Source organism: Centropristis striata, chromosome 15 (genome assembly GCF_030273125.1).
Source record: "Centropristis striata isolate RG_2023a ecotype Rhode Island chromosome 15, C.striata_1.0, whole genome shotgun sequence".
Classification (NCBI taxonomy): Eukaryota; Metazoa; Chordata; class Actinopteri; order Perciformes; family Serranidae; genus Centropristis; species Centropristis striata.
Window position 1 is genome coordinate 2743719 of NC_081531.1, and position 19231 is coordinate 2762949.

At 35.8% G+C, this 19231-nt stretch overlaps 2 protein-coding genes and 1 long non-coding RNA gene across 3 annotated transcripts; all 3 read right to left on the reverse strand.

Moving 5' to 3' along the window:
• Positions 1-467: 467 nt before the first annotated feature.
• Positions 468-8655, reverse strand: crcp (calcitonin gene-related peptide-receptor component protein). Its single transcript, XM_059350892.1, has 6 exons — positions 8563-8655; positions 7098-7134; positions 6887-6985; positions 5404-5498; positions 5130-5187; positions 468-2518 (listed from the first exon to the last, which is right to left on the reverse strand). Exons 1-6 carry the CDS (start codon positions 8568-8570, stop codon positions 2369-2371), a joined length of 447 nt encoding a protein of 148 aa, XP_059206875.1. The 5' UTR covers positions 8571-8655; the 3' UTR covers positions 468-2368.
• Positions 8656-10014: 1359 nt separating this feature from the next.
• LOC131986706 (serine protease FAM111A-like) lies at positions 10015-15536 on the reverse strand. Its single transcript, XM_059351796.1, has 2 exons — positions 15427-15536; positions 10015-13476 (listed from the first exon to the last, which is right to left on the reverse strand). The coding sequence occupies exon 2, from the start codon at positions 13156-13158 to the stop codon at positions 11548-11550; it is 1611 nt and encodes a 536-aa protein (XP_059207779.1). The 5' UTR covers positions 13159-13476; positions 15427-15536; the 3' UTR covers positions 10015-11547.
• A 110-nt stretch (positions 15537-15646) lies between these two features.
• On the reverse strand, positions 15647-18037 carry LOC131987191 (uncharacterized). The gene is made up of 3 exons (XR_009395741.1): positions 17955-18037; positions 15922-16039; positions 15647-15765 (listed from the first exon to the last, which is right to left on the reverse strand). It is a non-coding gene; the product is annotated as an uncharacterized LOC131987191 (long non-coding RNA).
• Between the last annotated feature and the right edge of the window lie 1194 nt (positions 18038-19231).

The window sequence follows — 19231 nt, forward strand, 5'->3', positions numbered from 1 at the left end:
CTGTACTTTTTCATCACTGGACCATGAGAAAAAGATGAATCAAACACTTGACAGACTGTATATGAGACATATTTCTAAAAATAATCACACATCAGTCAGAGTTTCTGTCTCTGCCGGAGACAGCCTTACTCATAGACTACCAAAATAAAAGCACTAGCCTTATTCCACCCCTGCACTGACTAAACATTTAAAATGATATTGAATTATTATTAATAAACGACCCGGTCTCACCAATCACGTACAAATAACGCAACTTTACACTTTCAGATATCATGCAGTAGCCGCCAAAATCCATCCTGTCGCTTCTGATCCACAGCCAACCTGCCGACTGCAGGATATAAAAGGTCGGGGGTCATTTTGGGTCATTTTGTACCTTTTTGGGGATATTTATGTCTTTTTTTGTCATTTTGTATTTTTTTTTAAATTTTACATCTTTTTTGGGTCATTTTGTACCTTTTTTGGGATATTTATGTCTTTTTTGGGTCATTTTGTACCTTTTTTGGTATATTTATGTCTTTTTTTGTCATTTTGTATTTTTTTTTTAATTTTACATCTTTTTTGGGTCATTTTGTACCTTTTTTGTATATTTACATCTTGTTTGGGGGCCTTTTTTTGGGATATTTATGTCTTTTTAAAAATTTTGTACCTTTTTATAATTGTATGTCTTTTTTGGCCATTTTGTACTTTTTTGGGGATATTTACGTCTTTTTTTTGGTCAATTTTGACCTTTTTTATATTTACGTCTCGTTTGTAATTTTGTAACTTTTTTTATATTCACGTCTTTTTTTTTGGTCAATTATTTTTCACATTTAGTTTTATGGTGATGTTTGTTTACTTTTTCATCACTAGACCACGAGAATAAGATGAATATTTTTTGGGGGAATTGTGTCTCTCTTTTGATCATTTCATGGCCTTGGTCTTGAACGTTGTTTTTTTACGTCGTTTTATGACTTTTGGTGAAAATCCTGGGTTTTGTTTGATCCCTCCACCCTAACTGACACTTTCTGCTTTTCATTTTGATCTTTTTTTTTTGTCATTTTTTAATATATATTTTCGTCTTTTTTTGCATGGTCATTTTGTAATTTTTTTATTTATATTTACGTCTTTTTTGTGGTCATTTTGTATCTTTTTTTGTATATGTATGTGTTTTTTTGGGGTCATTTTACACCTTTTTTTGGATATTTACATCTTTCTTTGGGTAATTTTTTACCATTTTTTTTGTCATTTTGTGCCGTTTTTTGGATCATTGTATCTCTTTTAGTCATTTTACATCTATTCTTGGTCTTGAATGTCATTTTTGGTCTTTTTATGTCTTTTGGTGAAAATCCTGGGTTTGTTTGATCCGTCCACCCTAACTGACACTTTCTGCTTTTCATTTTGATCTTTTTTTTTTGTCATTTTTTAATATATATTTTCGTCTTTTTTTACATGGTCATTTTGTAATTTTTTTATTTATTTTTACGTCTTTTTTGTGGTCATTTTGTATCTTTTTTGTATATGTATCTTTTTTTGGGTCTTTTTTGGGGGGATATTTACACCTTTTTTTTAAAATATATCTACATGTTTTTTGGGGTCATTTTACACCTTTTTTTTGGATATTTACGTCTTTCTTTGGGTAATTTTTTACCATTTTTTTTGTCATTTTGTGCCTTTTTTGGATCATTGTATCTCTTTTAGTCATTTTACATCTAGTCTTGGTCTTGAATGTCATTTTTGGTCTTTTTACGTCTTTTGGTGAAAGTCCTGGGTTTGTTTGACTCGTCCTCCTTAACAGACACTTTATACTTTATACTCCGTCTGGCCGTCACTAACTCCTAACAGAGACACGGTGAAGCATTGGTGTATCATATTCATGCAAAAATGCATCAATCTAAGTAGAAAGTGCAAAGTTTTGCTGTATCTAGTGGAGCAAACAGGCTGGAATGACAACAAGCTCTAATAACAGTCAGTTAGTGCTGCAACAAAGTTTAATTACATGACTGACTGATATCACAGCCTCATCTCTACACACAGAACAACACTGAGTCACACACACACACACACACACACACACACACACACACACACACACACACACACACACACACACACACACACACACACACACACACACACACACACACCGTCTCTGCAGGAACATCATCGGATGTGAAATACAAATTAGAGCAAAACAAGAAATCTGTGACTCACAGTCTATAAACTGCACTAATGACAGCGTGTGCATGTTGTATGTAAGAGCAGACATTATATAATGATATAATTCACCTTAACGTGAATCATTTAATGAGGTCATCAGGTCCTTTTAGTCCCAGCGAGGCGTCTCTTCAGTCTGCTTGATGCTCACTGATGAATAAACAGTCCCGTTCTGTCACGACTGCTCAGCAGCTTCTTCCATCTCCTCGCCGTCTGCTGGAGCGGCGTTCTCCTGCTCCGGGTCTCCGGGGAGGAGGTCAGCCACGCTCTGGATCAGCTCCTCGATCTGCTCCTCAGACAGACGCTCCTCACTCTCCTCCACCATCTCAACACACACACACACACACACACCATGTCAAAGACAAGACAGGCAGTCAGGACGGAGGTGGAATGACGCGCCAAAGTTCCGCTAAATTTTAGTTAGTACAAAAAACCTGACGTGGCCATTTTCCTTGGGGTCGGGACCCCAATTGGGGTCGCGAGATGATATCTGGGGGTCGCCAAATCATTCTGGAAGTCAGCTCTGTCTCCACTGTGTTAAAGTGTTCATGTGTTAATGTGTTTTAGTCTTTTTGGTCATTTAATGTCTTTTTTGTGGTCGATTTGTGATTTTTTTGGTCATTTTGTTTCTTTTTTTTGGTCATTTTGTGTCTTTTTTATTAATTTTGTGTCTTTTTGTAATTTTGTTTCTTTTTTGGGTCATTTTGTGTCTTTTTTGGTCATTTTGTGTCTTTTGTGATCATTTTGTGGTCAATTTGTGTCTTTTTTGGTCAATTTGTGTCTTTTTTGGGTGATCTGAACTGTGCGTGAGAGATTGTGTTCAGTGAGCGGGGGTCACGGACAACATGCATGTTAAATTGGGGGTCGCGTCTCAAAAAGGTTGAGAACTACTGCTCTAGTGTGTGGGTCTTTGTGCGTCCTGGGGTCCCTCAACAGTCTGAGAGTTATAAAGCCTAAACAAGACAACATCCAGCCTGGAGTCACATCTGACTGCCAAGGTTATAATAGTTTTGGATTTTTCATAAGTTTTAGTTTTAATTTCGTTGTGAATTTTTGTTTTCAAATTCAGTTAGTTTTAGTTAGTTTTTAGAGTGAGTTTTCTAGTTTTAGTTTAGTTTTTAGTTTTTGAAAATGCTTAGTTTTAGTTTAGTTTTTATTAGTTTTAGTGTTAGTTTTAGTTTTTTTGTAATGGGCTATGTGTTGGTGCCAGATTCAAAGAGGTCATAATAAATGTTTCCTTTATTTCCTTTGGTTTATCATCTCAGCCCCAATATGGTTATTAACTGTTTTGAATTTTGGTTCTAGTGTAAACATCCCAGTCTCAGTAAACATATTCACCATGTGTTGCATGTTCAAATAGAAACACTGAATTATGAATGAAAAATGTTGACAAAACGAAAACTAAGGACATTTTCACTATAATTTTAGTTAGTTTTAGTTAGTTTTGTAACCACACAATACAGTTTCAGTTAGTTATCGTTTTTTAAAAAACTCTAGTTTTTATTTTTATTTCAGTTAACGAAAATGTTTTTTCAATTCTAGTTTTCGTTATTTCGTTAGTTTTCGTTAACTATAATAACCTTGCTGACTGCTGAGGGAACGAGGACAGCTAGAGTGGAGCTGACCTCCTCTGCCGTCCTAGAATGACTCTAATATAACTGTGTTGCAGCTCGTCAGCCTGTTTCCAGACATCAGGACCAGTAACAGGCTGGATTGATGCACCACGCAGAACTAGAAACGCCCCGCGGCGCTCTGGACTCACACAGATGCAAAACATCTTCCCACCGCCAGATCATTATCTGAGACCGGTCCGGCTGGTCCACACCAACATGTTCACACTCGTTCAGTGACAGAGTTACATTATCATCATATTAAGTTCCTGGTTTTTTTCAGTTAACCTGCCAACACAAAGCTACACAACCAGACACGTTTACAGTAGAACATGCTGAATAATGAATAATGATGAATAATTAATAATGGGCAGAGAAATGAGGTTTGAAGCAACGTTATTATAGTGAACGAAAACTAACGAAATAATGAAAACTACAATTGAAAAAACTTTTTGTAAAATGAAATAAATAATAAAAATAGAAACCAGTGTTTAAAAAAATTGATAACTAACTGAAACTGTATTTTGTGGTTCCAAAACTAACTAAAATTATAGTGAAAATGTCCTTCGTTTTCGTCTTTGTCAACTTTTTTATACATAAACCTTTTTGGTTGATATGAAATCTATTTCATCTATCTGGTTTTATGACTTAATAAACTTATTGGGGCTGAGATGGATCAGACAAAGGAAATAAAGGAAACATTTATTGGGACTTTTTTAAAAATCTAGCACCCAACAAATACCCCATTACAAAAAAACTACAACTAATAAAAACTAAACTACAACTAAGCATTTTCCAAAAAATAAAAACGAATTAAAACTAATAAACTCACTCTAAAAACTCATAAACTAACTGGATTTGAAAACAAAAAATCACAACAAAATTAAAACTAACAGTAATGAAAAATCCAAAACTATTCTAACTTTGGTTTGATGGTTATTTCTCTCAAGAGGAGACTCTTTAGGGAATATAGGACCTTTTTATATTCAGATATCTGGAGGTCAGAGGTCAACACGGCTTTGAAAATGGCCTCGTAGGTTGTAATGTTCTCTGGTGTGGACTGTTATGTAATGAATGTGTGTTTTTGATGGTTTTATATGGAAAACACGTGTTAGTTGGATCAGCTGATTGTCAGTTTTGGACTTTTTGTTTGATATGTTGACACGAGAAAGAAACATTTCAGTATCACCAGTCATAGAACAGGACACGCTGACTCGTTTTGTTGCTCAATAAATGTGTGAAAAAGAGAAAAATCTGAATAAGAGATGAACAGAAACAAAGTCTAATATAATAACAGTAACTGGAATAATGAAGTGAAACACTCACCAGCTGGATCTCCACTGCAGTCTGAGGCCGGTGGTTCAATAACTGCAGCTTCTCTGCTCTGACGGAGGAAAACCAGAGTCAGAACCAGAACCAGAACCAGAGACAGAACCAGAACCAGAACCAGAGCCAGAACCAGAGACAGAACCAGAACCAGAACCAGAGCCAGAACCAGAGACGGAGACAGAGACAGAACCAGAACCAGAGTCAGAACCAGAGACAGAGACAGATAAAAACTGCTCATCTGAAGCGATCTCTAAACTGGATTGTCACTGACTTGGTGAGTTTGTGCGGCATCATGGTGGTCAGGAAGTCCTTGACGACGTCTGGACTCTGGCGGCTGCACGGCGTCTTGGACAGATACTTCAGAGTCTGAAGGAAGATCAGAGGACAGAGAAGCAACATGGCTGGTGATTAAAACGGATTATTAAAATATTTATTATTATATATATTATTATTAAAAGGAACGATACGAATTTATCCCGCTACCTAAGTCACAATATGATTTAGATAGATATAGATAGATAGATGTACTTTATTTATCCCAAGCTGGGAAATTACAGTGTAGCAGCAGCATTACACACAGAGACAATAACAACACAATTAAATAAAAAGAACAACCTCGGCATACTTCAAGCAATAAAATATAAGAATACAATAAAATACAATAAAAAATAAAGTGTCTAAAGAAGGAGTGGAATAGAATTCCAGTGCAGAATAAATATGAATATACAGTATAAAAATGTTGGTGCTATGAAACACATAAAGTGCATAGACAGTATGTAATGAACCAGGCTATTATTTGTTATTGTACAGTGTGATGGCATGTGGCAGGAAAGATTTTTTATATCTGTCCCTATGACAGCGGAGCTGGAGCAGCCTGTGAGAGAAGGTGCTCCGCTGTCTTTCTACTGTGTGATGGAGAGGGTGCTGGTCATTGTCCATGATGGCCAGCAGTTTGTTCAGTGTTCTCCTCTCCACCACGGTCTCAAAAGTCTCCAGCCTGAGACCGAGTACAGAGCCAGCCTTCTTGATAATCTTATCAAGTCTGTTGGTGTCGCTGGCTCTGATGCTGCTGCCCCAACACACAGCAGCAAAGAAAATGGCGCTGGCAACAACAGACTGGTAGAAGATCTCCAACATCTTGCTGCACACATTGAAGGATCTCAGCTTCCTCAGGAAATAGAGTCTGCTCAGCCCCTTCTTGTACACAGCCTCTGTGTTAGATCTCCAGTCCAGTCTGTTGCCGATCACCACTCCGAGGTACAAATATTATATAGATATATATTTTATCCCGATACTTGAATCACGATACGAATTCATCACGATACTCGAGTCACAATATGATTTCATTACGATATGATTTTATCCCGATACTTGAGGTTTTTTTTATTTTATTTTTTTTTAGATATTTTTTGGCCATTTTCAAGGCTTTATTGATAGTGAGAAACAGAGTGAAAGGGGGAGACATGCGGTTAAAGGGCTCCGAGTCGGATTCGAACCCGGGCCGCCCGCTCACGAGGACGGTGCCTCTATGGTACGCGCTCTACCAGGTGTGCCACCGGGGCGCCCCACTTGAGGTTTTTTTGAATGAAACATAAAAAAACGCAGATCTTTGCAGCGTTACTTCGACAGCTTCCCGACATGATCTCCTGATGCACATGGTGCCTACAGACTCCTGAGACCTTCTTGTATTTACATTAGTGTGATAACGTGACGAACATCAACAGGAGAGAGTTTAACACGGAGCGCCGTCTGACCTCGTACATGATGGTGTTGAGGTTCTGCTGCCCGGCGCTGTGTTTGCTCTTCCCGCTGTCCTTCCTCTGCTCCTTCAGGTCCGTCAGCAGCTTGAACACCTGACAGAACAAACAGAGAGGAGAACCTTATCTCCACCTCCTGACTACAGGAAGTAATATTATTTCCACTGGACTCTACAGGAAGGTTTAATGCAGAACAGCGAGACGTTACCTCGTAGTTACTGAGCATGGCAGCGTTGGCGTTTTTCCTGGAAAGAGAAGAAGTGACGTTGAGTATCGAGGTTCATTCTAGAGGTTCGTAAACTTCATATGTGACAAAATAAACTAAGATCAAATGTTTCATTTACAGTTTTTACGTTCTTTCAGTCGGCAACAAATACAAAACTATCATCAGAGTGTTTACGTGTTTCTAATGTCAAGAGTATTAAGGAATATAGATTATGGAGAGTATTACGTTTAGGGTTTAGTGGGCGGCTCAAGAAAAACAAAACAAATAAAGAAAAAAAACAAAAAAACAAAAATATGTCAAAATAAATTTAAATATATATATTTCAATTTATTTACATCACATATACAAGAATATTTCAAAATATATTTAAATAAGTACATATATATTTCAATTTATATAAAAAAAATAATATAAATTAATTTAAAAAATATATTAAAATATAAATTGAAATATATTTACATTTATTTTGACATATTCTTGTATCTATGTATGTATATATATATGCGATGTAAAATTATTAAATATGTATATATTTCAATATATTTTTGACATATTCTGATTAACGAAACATTCGCTTTTTGTTTTGTTTTTTATTTATTTGTTTTTCTTGATTGTATTATGTTGTTGGTTGTATATATATATATATATATATATATATATATATATATGGGTGTGTGTGAAAAAATACCAGAAAAAAAATATTTTGCTTATGAGAGCAGTTGGGATTGTTGAAAATTGAATTGAATTAATTTTAAGTTCTTCTGTAAATAAAACAATAAAGCAAAAAAAAAAAAAAGAATAAAATAATGATAATAACAAGATGTCAACAGTTCTAATAAATATTTAAAAAAAGAATAAAATACAAATTTTCGTTAAATATCAACTTATATATTTTTAAACTTTACATTCCCCATAATGTGATCGGAGCTAAAATTCACAAAAGATATTTGAGAGAAAAAAACAGAAACTATTTTGTTTATAAATATGAGAGCATATAGAGTTCTTCTGTAAATGAAAAAAAAAAAAGTAGCATGACAACAATCTGTAAACACATGCTCAATTATACAAACAATACTTGACAGATTCTCGCTTTAATTTAACCTAAAAACAAAAAGTACATTTTATTTAAAACGAATAAAATCCATAAACTGTAAAACAGATAGACTAGGCTTTAATTTTCAATAAAAAGTCCTTGGTGGTTTTATGGATTATATGTATTAATGAGTAGACATAAAAAAAATTATGTTACATTGTTTTTCTATTTAAAGATAAAATAGAAAATGTGCTAAAATCTGATTTAGTAAAGAAACCGGAAACGGAGACAAAGACTCAAACTACGACCACAATATTTAGCTGCGGGAGTAAAATGTATTAAATGTAACTGTCGATTAATAAACTAACTGTAGGAAAATATGAACTAATCTAAAGTTATTTTAAAGATTCTTACACTTCCATGTCGGCAGGCCTTCAGCTGCGGTCCGTTGTTAAAGTGTCCGTGGAGAAACGTCACCCGGCTCGAACGTTCCGCCCTGCGTCCCGCTGATTCCTCCTGTTTTTATTTTATTATGTTACATATGACAAAGGAAATGTATAAAAGCACTATTTTTTACTAATAAATTGCTTAGTAGAGTTTATCACCCTTTTTAAATTTGTAATTCTAATAAAATTAAATATATGACACTTAGTCTCCGCCCACAAAACACGTCATCGCTGTTTGTAAACAATCTATTATTATGATGATGATAGAGTTGCCATATGTTTCACCTTTAAGGAAATATATTATTATCACACATATCCATCCTCTGGTTATATGAAGATAAGGGTTCTAACATGTATGAAATGCATTAAAGTGCATATATTTAAAAATATCTGTTTTTTTAATATATATATATATATATATATATATATATATATATATATATATATATATATATGTTATGTGTTGCGACCATATATGTTACCCATAAATATTGCATCTATACAAGCAAGTTTATGAACAATAAAGCGATAAATGTTCTGTATTTTTTTACTATCATATTAAACACATGACTTTCTTTTCTATTTATATAATATACTGACAGTCTTTGGAAAATATATATATTTATATATATGTATAAATATATGGGTACACATATGTACCCATATATTTATACATAATATATTGACAGTCTTTGGGATGTGTATATATACATCTATATATATGTACAAATATATATGTACATGTGTAGATAGTACACACATTTATAGTTTCACTATTCTATATTTGTGTGTGTATATATATAATAGTGACATATTTGACAGTTATTTGTACAAATCATAAAAAAATTGTAAAAATAAAAGATTTAATTAAAATATGTTGTGAACATATATTTCACTTATATATGCCAGTTTATGAACACATTCTGTCTGCTTATACATATTTTGAACATACATGACTTATTTATTATAATAGATTATACATTATTTAATTTATATTTAAATATATATAGACATATATTAACGTGCTTTGGAATTGATATATACATATGTTCATAACATGTATGTCTAAAATATAAGCATACATTATATATGAACGTGGCATTTTTATATATGTATAAACATATATGTGAACATATACTACTATGGTTATTCTCATATAAATATATATATTTCATACATTAAATATTTGGACATTTAATTCATCTCTGCATCTCCTTGTTTCATAGACTTTAAAAATGTCTTTATGTCACGTGTTTATTCATGTTTATGAAATTCAGAAATCAGTGTTTCTGATATTCAGTGTTATCAGCTGGTTGGGAAAAAAACTATCAAAATCCAAATATGTAATAAATCAATTTATTTGATGTCAAAACATCATAATTCATAAACAGTTTTTTTAATCATCATGATGTAATTTAAGTGGGTAATATCCCTCTGAAATTGAAATGGTCACTTTCAAAAGAGGAAAGCACCAAAACACTTAAATTAATACAATGACAATAACAGAAAACAGACATTTTACATTTCTTTTAAAAATAAGATGAAATCAAACGCTCCAGGTTTGACTTTCTTTAAAAACAAAACAACCAAAAACAGTTTTTCAAAAATGCAAAAACAGATCTGTAAGGCTTTTTTTTTTTAAAACAAACATTCCTGCATAGTGACCAAAGGGGTTTGCAAAGGGGAGGAAACTTTCCAGAAACTTTCCACGAGAAATTAAGCTGGGGAAATATTCAAAGTAAAATAAACATGACATTTCATAAGATTTATTGGTAATTACTAGAGGTGTGAATCAGCAGAGGCTCCATGATATGATTGTATCCCAATACTTGAGTCACGATATGATATTATTGCATTTTAAGCATTTTGTGATATGGTGAGTATTGCGATACAATATATTGAGATTTAACTGTTTAACTGCATTTTGTGTCCACCAAATTAAATTAAATCAAGAATTGTTTTGTCCAATAAGAGAAAATTCTCACTTCAGTCTTTTTATTTCTCGATGTTTCCGACCACCTCTAGTAAGTCGAACTTTATCAAGTTTTAATTATATTAATGAACAACAAAAACATGAAAAACAAGATTATGCTCAAATAAATTTTCCCCAACTTTACTTAAGGTTTCCCGTTAACGGCCAACCTTCAATTTAGTAAATATCGGTTTATTCCCGTTTATTCCCATCAATGGAAAGTTTCGGACTTCCTGGAATTTTGCTACCCTACTGACCAAGTCATGAGCCGGACCAAACAGTCATTTGTTATTACTTATGCGACAGGAAATACACCAATACAGATACATCTGTAATAGGGGATACAAGTTTTTCTGAGGATTTTTTTTATTTTTCTCTAATATTAAGATAACAATAAGAAAACCCTTTGTGAGATTCACAACACGTGAGCAACAGTCGAGTCTGTTCTCACCCACAAAATCATTGCAAACATAAGGTAACGCCCACATAAAGTGATATAAAGTCTTATGGATGTTATCAGCGATAATCAGTCCATAAAAATCCATGAAATTGTCTGTTTTTTTCACATTGACAATCTTTTAAAAAATAAAAATGTAACCTTTAAAAACCTTTTCATCCTTCCTTAAAACAAACAGGATGCCAGAAAGGATTGATGAATGCCACAAAAAGTTCTGAAATTGCTTGTATGCAGAATTTAAATCTGTACATATGAACGAATCATGCAGGAGGTCCAATGATTTGGTATTTGCTGAACAAAAATATTACGAAATATCGCACTGATGAAAATAATCATTTAGATATAAACGTGATTTCATACGAGTATAGAGAAACCACAGTTGTTTTTTATCCTTAAACAAATTATGGTTCCTTAAAACAATGAACACAGTCCTGAAGTGAAAATGAACGCATCCTGATGAAAACAAAGCTAAAACTTTGACCCTCAGCTCTGAAACCGTTTGCTTTGTAACCATCTTCCCAAACTCAATCAATCTCCATTTGGACTGGTTCCACTTTCAGATTGAAGAAGTTTAAGAACGTCTTCAAACTCTCGTCTGACTCGTATATGGCCATGTTAATTGACACTGCACATTTAAATGAAGTGTTATTTCTGCGCTCAACCAGTGCCTTCACGTTGCTCATCACGGTTTGGTGTCGTGCATAAGGGCAGGCCAGGTATTTCTCCAACACGTCAAACCTTCCTTTTTCCACCAACTGGATGATGGCGTGTTCCATGATGGTGGACAAAGGGTGGCCATACTCAAGGACACTCTGGAGTTCTCCCCTTGCATTGCTGTAGGAAAATCCACCTGAATGCATCGCAACAACATTACAGTGCTCATCAAAGACCGGAGAGCCGGACGAGCCAAAATAAAAACTAGTCTCGTAGGTTAGATCCTGTCTGTTATGTTGAACGCCTCCTACACACCCAAAGAACTGGTCAGTAAGCAAATGAACTAGCCCCTGGCCCCCCTTGTAATGACTGTTGTCCACTACAACACCACCCGGATTCTCATGGTAATGCCTCTCAACAACCTGCGGTCGATTTTCAGTCGGAATAACCATGCATGGATCTATCTTTTTAATACCTCCATCAGGATGCCCAATAATGCAAATCCCACCACTCTGTGGAATGAATCCGAAGTTGGGTAAGAGACCAGCAGGCAAGTTCTCATCAGCGTGGAGCCTCAGCAAAACCCAGTCGTAAGTGTTTCCAGACTCATCCTGAAAGTGTTCATATCCAACAACCTCCATCACTGTGAATCCTGCCGCCATCGGCTCGAGACTTTCATAAGAGAAATGCACAGTGACCTTCTCATCAAGCTGCCTGCTGCGCTCATAAATGTTGCTAACTACATGGGCATTCGTTAGAACGAAGCTGTCAAACAGGAGAAAGCCACTTCCTCCTGGATTCCCATTTATTCTCACTTGGCAAACAGAATTACTGAGATCCATCAGTCTCCTCATTGTTTTCACTTTCCTGCAGGCCTGAGCATTCTTTCCGAACTCTACACGGAAGAGATTCTGAGTACGAGAAAGCTTTGAACCTCGTTCAGTTTTCTTTCCCTCCACTACACACTGAAAGTCTGAAGAAAGCTTTTCCTGCATCATCTTTGAATCTGGTATTTTACGCAACATGTTTTCTGATGTTTTGTTGTCATCTTCCTTTGGTTTTTCTTTTGGTACGTTGTCACTCACTACCTGTGTGGTAGACTGCTGTGGAGGAACTTGGCCTGCATTCATCTCAGATATCTGAGAGCCATTCGTGTCAGACGTCCCAGGTTCGTTTTCTGCTTCATAAGCATCATCGAGACTCTCTGGTAGACTGGATTTATCGTGTATGATCTTGAAAGTTTTACCATCAAGATCATCAACGAGATCGGACATTTCAGTGGTTACTTCATTCTCTGTACGATAGAGCACACGGTTGTTCTTGATCACTGCACTGAGTAAACGTCCGTCTCTTCTGAGGGCTTGCTTCACTTTTTCACCTTTGTATGCATAAATAGTAATTTCCTGAATGTCTCTTTTTATTGCTGGGTTTTTCATGATATTTACCACGTTTTTGCCTCCCTTTGTCGGTAAATGAAACATCACAAGCTCAGCTGATGGCACCTTTCTCTTGGGCTGGACAGAGCCTCTACCTGGTTGGTTCTCATTGTTTACCGGTTTAAGGTACTTTACAGTAAGACGTTTATTTTGAATTAAGCAGCAAGGAAAGTGTGAACTGATAGCTTTCCCTTCTCTCAGAATAACAAGCTCTTTGTTTTTGTTCTTGTTTGCGATTTCCCTAAACTTTGAACTTCTCTTCAGCGTGTCCTCCACAGTTCCTGGTTTATTGCAGGTGAAGGTTGTTGGCTTCTTGACACCCCAGCACCACTCGAAAGTGTGGGTCTCATGAGACTCCTCTTCCTAGAAATTAAACACAAGTTCCATTTTATTTTATTTTACTGCAATAAAATATATTTCCATACACAACCACCCTTCTCCGAGCCTCCAGCACCCGCAGGTCCTATTTTACTCGGCTGTACGAGCACGGAGTTCTGGGAGTTAGAAGCTCGGAGGGAGGGCGGCTCCGTTGATCTGTATCGTGTGTCTTCAGAAACAACGAGAAAACGGTCAAAAAGGATGCTCCCACTACAGCCCAATACCCAGAATGAGGCGGGTCTCACTCGCCGAAACGCCCCTAATTTGAATATGAGCCACCCGGAGCGGTCTTTTGACAAGACTTTTTCTCCCCTGAAAAAAGCCTGGTTGCCGATTGGATAGAACGCTAAGCAGGATGTGACGTAGTACTCAACGCCACAACAACACGCGCCATTTGTAAAAGCCGGCGAAGCAGTGTTGCCAACTTAGCCACTTTGTTGCTATATTTAGCGACTTTTCAGACCCCCATAGCGACTATTTTTCAAAAAAGAGTAAGACCGAGTCAAAGCGGCACAGTCCTTCTGCAGCAGTCTCTCCCAGCTGCAGAGCCGGAAGGGATGTTAACCCCTAAGCTTCCAGTCTGCAAACTGTTAATAGGTTAACAGTTAGCTCTGTAGCAGTACAGTGTGTATGTGCTGCTGCAGGAGGTATTCACTTAGCGATCTCTGTTTGTTTACAACAAGCACTGGACACTCTGTGCACAGTTAGCGATGCCGGTTAATTCACATCACTATGTTTATGATCAGTGGAGACGCTGTGCTAATTATCCATGCTGCTTTGTTTATGATCAGCTGCTGACATTGTGCACAATTAGCGACGGCGGCCACAGTTGTGTCTCCCGTGTTTAATCTGTTGCGTATGTGATCACGGTCGAAACTGTCGCTGACGCCTGGATTCCACTGGATGCGTAACGGCTGCAGATCCGTCGTCGGAGCCGTTACGCACCCATTATAATCAATGTGTGAGATTCCACCGACTGCAGATCCGCTGCGTAATGAGTCCGACAACGCAGGGCCATCCGACAGCCCTCGCAACACTTGCGCAGAGCTTCTATTTTTGTCGGACGACGGAGCACTACGCATAAATTCAGCACAGAGCAGATCGTTCGGGAGAGGAAGTCTTGCACAGACACAAAATAAAACACCGGTATATTTTCAAAATAAAATACCTCGGGTTCGCTAACGAGGTCGGCCGGCTCGTTAACAAGCCGGCCGACCTCGTTAGCGCTCGTTTAGACGGAGTCGCTGGATTTGTCTCCAGTCATTAACGAGGAGATGTTGATTATCTTCCAGTTATATCAATTGATTAGGCGTGAATTTGCGAGATCTCGTGCGTCCTCGGGACTCTGCTGTCCGCAACAGCTCCGACACAGACGGATCCGGTGGGTGTTGACGGACTGCGTAGATACGCAGCCGTTGCGGACAGACCCCTGTCGGAGTCGTTACGCATCCAGTGGAATCCAGGCGTAAGCGATTACGCAACAATGGAAAATCATACGTCTCGTAAATCCCTCTGGGGGCTTTTTTTGTAATGGAGACATGCAGAGTGAGTGGACATTTGAGAGGGCGTGGCCTGAGACTTTCCTGGTGGCCACTCTTCCCCCTAAAGGAAACACAGCTACAAGCCCCTTTCATAGTGCCGTTTCATGCCGGGACATTTACGGCTCAGTAACGTCTCGCCTCCACTATGAACGCGTCAGAAGTGGGATGCCGGGATCAAGTGATCCAACCAATTTTCCGCCACCAGAGGTAGTCACAGAGGAGGATAGGCACAAATATCACGCCTTCACGGGATCACTATGAACGCCCTAAGGCGAAAAGCCGGCACAGATCTTTCCGGCATTATATCGGGACATTTACAGGACCACACTATGAAAGGGGCTGCAGCTGCTATTTATAAAGACTTTTAATAATCAATTCGGTTGGTGGAAAGCACCTGTGGTTGAAGCTGAACTGAAGGGGATCGCTGCTGGAGCTGGGGGAGAGGCGTGGCACTCCCTGGTGAGGTCTCCTGTTTAACACAGGGCTGACAAACAGAAAAACAACATTTTAACTCAAACACATGGCTAAAGTGAAATGAAAACACCCACTAAATTGATTTTATTTCATGATATGCCAAAAAAAGTTTAATTAAAATGTCAGATAAGAAAAATAATTGTCAGTGTAAACTGTCAGAGATTATTATTTGCCAAAAACAGCTTTAAAATAAATGACAAACCGCTGCAGCAGGTTGTGGTGTTGGACTGCTTTCCTCTGTCTGGTTGGATTTCTGGCTCTTTAGAAAACAGACAGAAGTGTTATTGATAGCAATGTTTTTATGAAATGCATGTTTCAACAATTTTGAAATTATTTTCTTGACAGAATTAAAAACCGCTTAAACTATACTGTAGGAATTTAGTACACATTTCATCTTATCGTAGAAAATCGGTACCTTGAAGAAATCCATTATTCCTCCATTATTGGAGGGCTTCAACATCTGTCGGTTGTTAAATGACATGTTGCCAGCTGAACTTGAATGTTGTCCAAAAGACAGTGATGTGGTGGCCTACCTTTGGGAAAAAAAGCAAATTAGGATTAATTTGTAATGACAGTACACATAAAATCACAATTTAGTGTATTCATATCAATGACATTCATTGTGATTCACAAGTAAGTGCCTTGATTCCATAATATATTTTTAAAAAGAAAGAAAAGAGTTCAAAGTATTTGTGGGGGATGAAACTTCTTCTGCTTTCCTTAATAAGTTTAATCAACATATAAAATGAAAATAGTTCATTTCACATATTTGCAACTCCCCATACAGTCAAAGTGGAGGATAAAAGGGCTCAGAAGTGTCAAATACTATTTGTTTCTTTGCAACTGTGAGACCCATATTGCTAATCTCTTATTGTGTTGTTGTAATTTTGTTCATTTCTGGTTCAAACAGTGTTTACTTTCTTGATTTTAAGTCAGCGGGTCAATCTGACCCCGAACAGAAGAAGTGTGTTGTGTTATTTTATCAACATCAATCCATAAAAAGAAAACATCTTGAATAAAATCTTTAAAAATGAGTAATATAAACTATTGTATTTTATATGCAGGTCTTTCCAACGTACATAAAAAAAGTTTTAACATGCATTTCTTTTTTTCAAACTGAAAACAAGACCTGTGAGAGGTAAAGAACACCATTGCACTGATTGAAATGGTCAGTAATGGGTAAAATAATGAAATATTTACAATGTTTATTGGGACTGGCACTTTTGGATAAATAAACATGGCCCCGGTCAAACTCACCAATCAACATTTTTGCTGTCCCTGAGAAACATTACATAATTAAACCCCCACTCTTAGATTTTTGCAAATGAAGCTTTTAAACAGTGGTGGAAGAAGTATTCAGATCCCTTACTTAAGTAAAAGTACTAAGACCACACTGTCAAATAACTTCATTACAAGTAAAAGTCCTGAATTCAAAACATACTCATGTAAAAGTACAAAAGTATCAGCATCAAAATGTACTTAAAGTATCAAAAGTAAAAGTACTCGTTATGCATAATGGACCCACTCAGCATTTTAATTTTGTAACGATAGGACTTATTTTAACTACTTAATATACTGTCATGAGATTTAAAAAAAAAAGTCTAATCACTTTAATTTGATCATGTTTTTTTATGTTAAATTTTGACCTGAAAAGTAGGTAAAGTTGCTAGCTAAATGTAGTGGAGTAAAAAGTATAAGATTTGCCTCAAAATGTAGTGAAGTAGAAGTATAAAGTTACATAAAATGGGAAAACTCAAGTAAAGACACTCATAATAAAACTTTTTTGCTCTAAAAATGACTAAATGTGGTGGAGTAGAAGTATAAAGTTACTTAAAATTGAAATACTCAAAGACAATTTTGAGTTACTTGGACGTAAATGTACTTAGTTACATTTCACCACTGGTTTAGATTACTTTACTGCAGTAAAATGACTCCACTACAAGAAAAAGTCCTGCATTTAAAACTTAATGAAGTACAGAAGTATCAAAATGTACTTAAAGTAAGAAAAGTAAAAGTACTGATTATCCAGGTTATTTTATTTATCCCAAATATATTTTAGGATTATTTGTATTGCTGCATTCATTTAAACAGCATTTTCAAGGCTCATTTTAACTACTTAATCACTTTATATTTCTCATGTTTATTATGCTAAAATACAGTACTTGAGTAAATGTACTTAGTTACATTCCACAACTGCTTTTAAACAACATGGCGTATCACATGAACCACAACAACTGGCGATAATACAGCTTCTATATTAATAATAATCGTGTTCTCGCTGTTTAATCTGCAAAATCTGTTTCCCTCCATAATATTTTTAATGGAGGCCCGTTCCATTAGAACGTTCTAGAATCAATAAACTTTCGATTCGAACGTTCTAGAACGTCGCATAGTGAAAAAGATCAAAGAACATTCAGTTACAAGGTTCCAATAAGAACCATAACTCACCTTCTGTCTTATCTTTAGTCGGTAAAAATGTGTTTTAGGGCAGTTTCGTGTATTTTTGCCGACTTAAACTCACCAAAAACACACTAAACTCTGCTGCACGTACCGTGACAACAAATGTCCGCTTCGAGCTGAGTTGAGGAACAAATAACGCGCCAGTAGTTGATTGGTCAGATTTAGACATGTGTGATTGGTCAGTGTTGCTGCATTCAGGTGCCCCTCGGAAAGGTCCGACTTCGGTATGTTTATAAGATAAGATGTGACTTTATTTATCCCCCAGTGGGGGAAATAGTATAACAAATAAAATAATATAACGCAAATGAACACTACTACTTTTATTGATTTATTTATTTATTTATTTTTAATAATACTGATATTATTATTTCACAATACAAATCTTACAAGCAGAAAATATTTCTCACAATGATACAATTTGAAACTGAGCATAATAGTCAGTAAAACAATGCAACATAAACAAATTGCAGAAATTAGAATAAAAGTCGATAAAAAGTATTAATAATAATAATAATAATAATAATAATCATAATTCCTTAATTTCTACCTGGGTCAGATTGAATAAAAAGCTCTGATAAACATTAATACAGAAAAGAAGCATTTTTAAGTCTAATCAATTTTAACGCATCTAAGAAAATGAATGACTTCTTCAGGAAAAGTTGTGAAACGTGGAATAGTTTTGAGGAATTTACATTTGTGAATAAAATATGGACACTACTATATAACCACCCTCTGTATTTAGCTTGTATACATCAGTGGTTTTCTAACTTTTACTGCCCAAGCCAAAATATCAAGGTACAACTTTGTTTATATCGGTGCAAAACAGCCTCGATATTCTATATTATAATTATTTTGAGGGTAGCATAGAAATGACTGTTTTTGTATTGTTGTATACTGCATTAATAGTGTATGGTTGTCACAAAGTCTAATGGCACACATAGAGAAAACTTAATTGATCAATCTCTTCAAAACATATCACAACGAAAATGAAACCACAATTGCGGACTGTATATATTATACATACATATATTTATTATCATTTATGTGGAATTTAAGTTTGAGAATATATATAGAAACCTGAGAATATGTATTGAAGGTCTAAATTGAAGGTTATAATATATATTAGACTTTTAATATATATTCTCAGGTATCACTATGTATTCTCGGGTTTCTTTATATATTCTCAGACTTTTAATATATATTCTCAGGTTTCAATATATATTCTCAGATTTCAATATATATTCTCAGATTTCAATATATATTCT

Excerpts from the sequence above, each read along its gene's own strand:
- LOC131986706 (XM_059351796.1), bottom strand. The coding sequence starts at position 13,158 with ATGTTTCATTTACCGACAAAGGGAGGCAAAAACGTGGTAAATATCATG.
- crcp (XM_059350892.1), bottom strand. Across the intron at positions 6,986-7,097 it reads CCATGCTCAGTAACTACGAG|GTGTTCAAGCTGCTGACGGA; the intron begins GTAACGTCTCGC and ends TTGTTCTGTCAG. Across the intron at positions 5,188-5,403 it reads ATGCCGCACAAACTCACCAA|AGCAGAGAAGCTGCAGTTAT; the intron begins GTCAGTGACAAT and ends TTCCTCCGTCAG.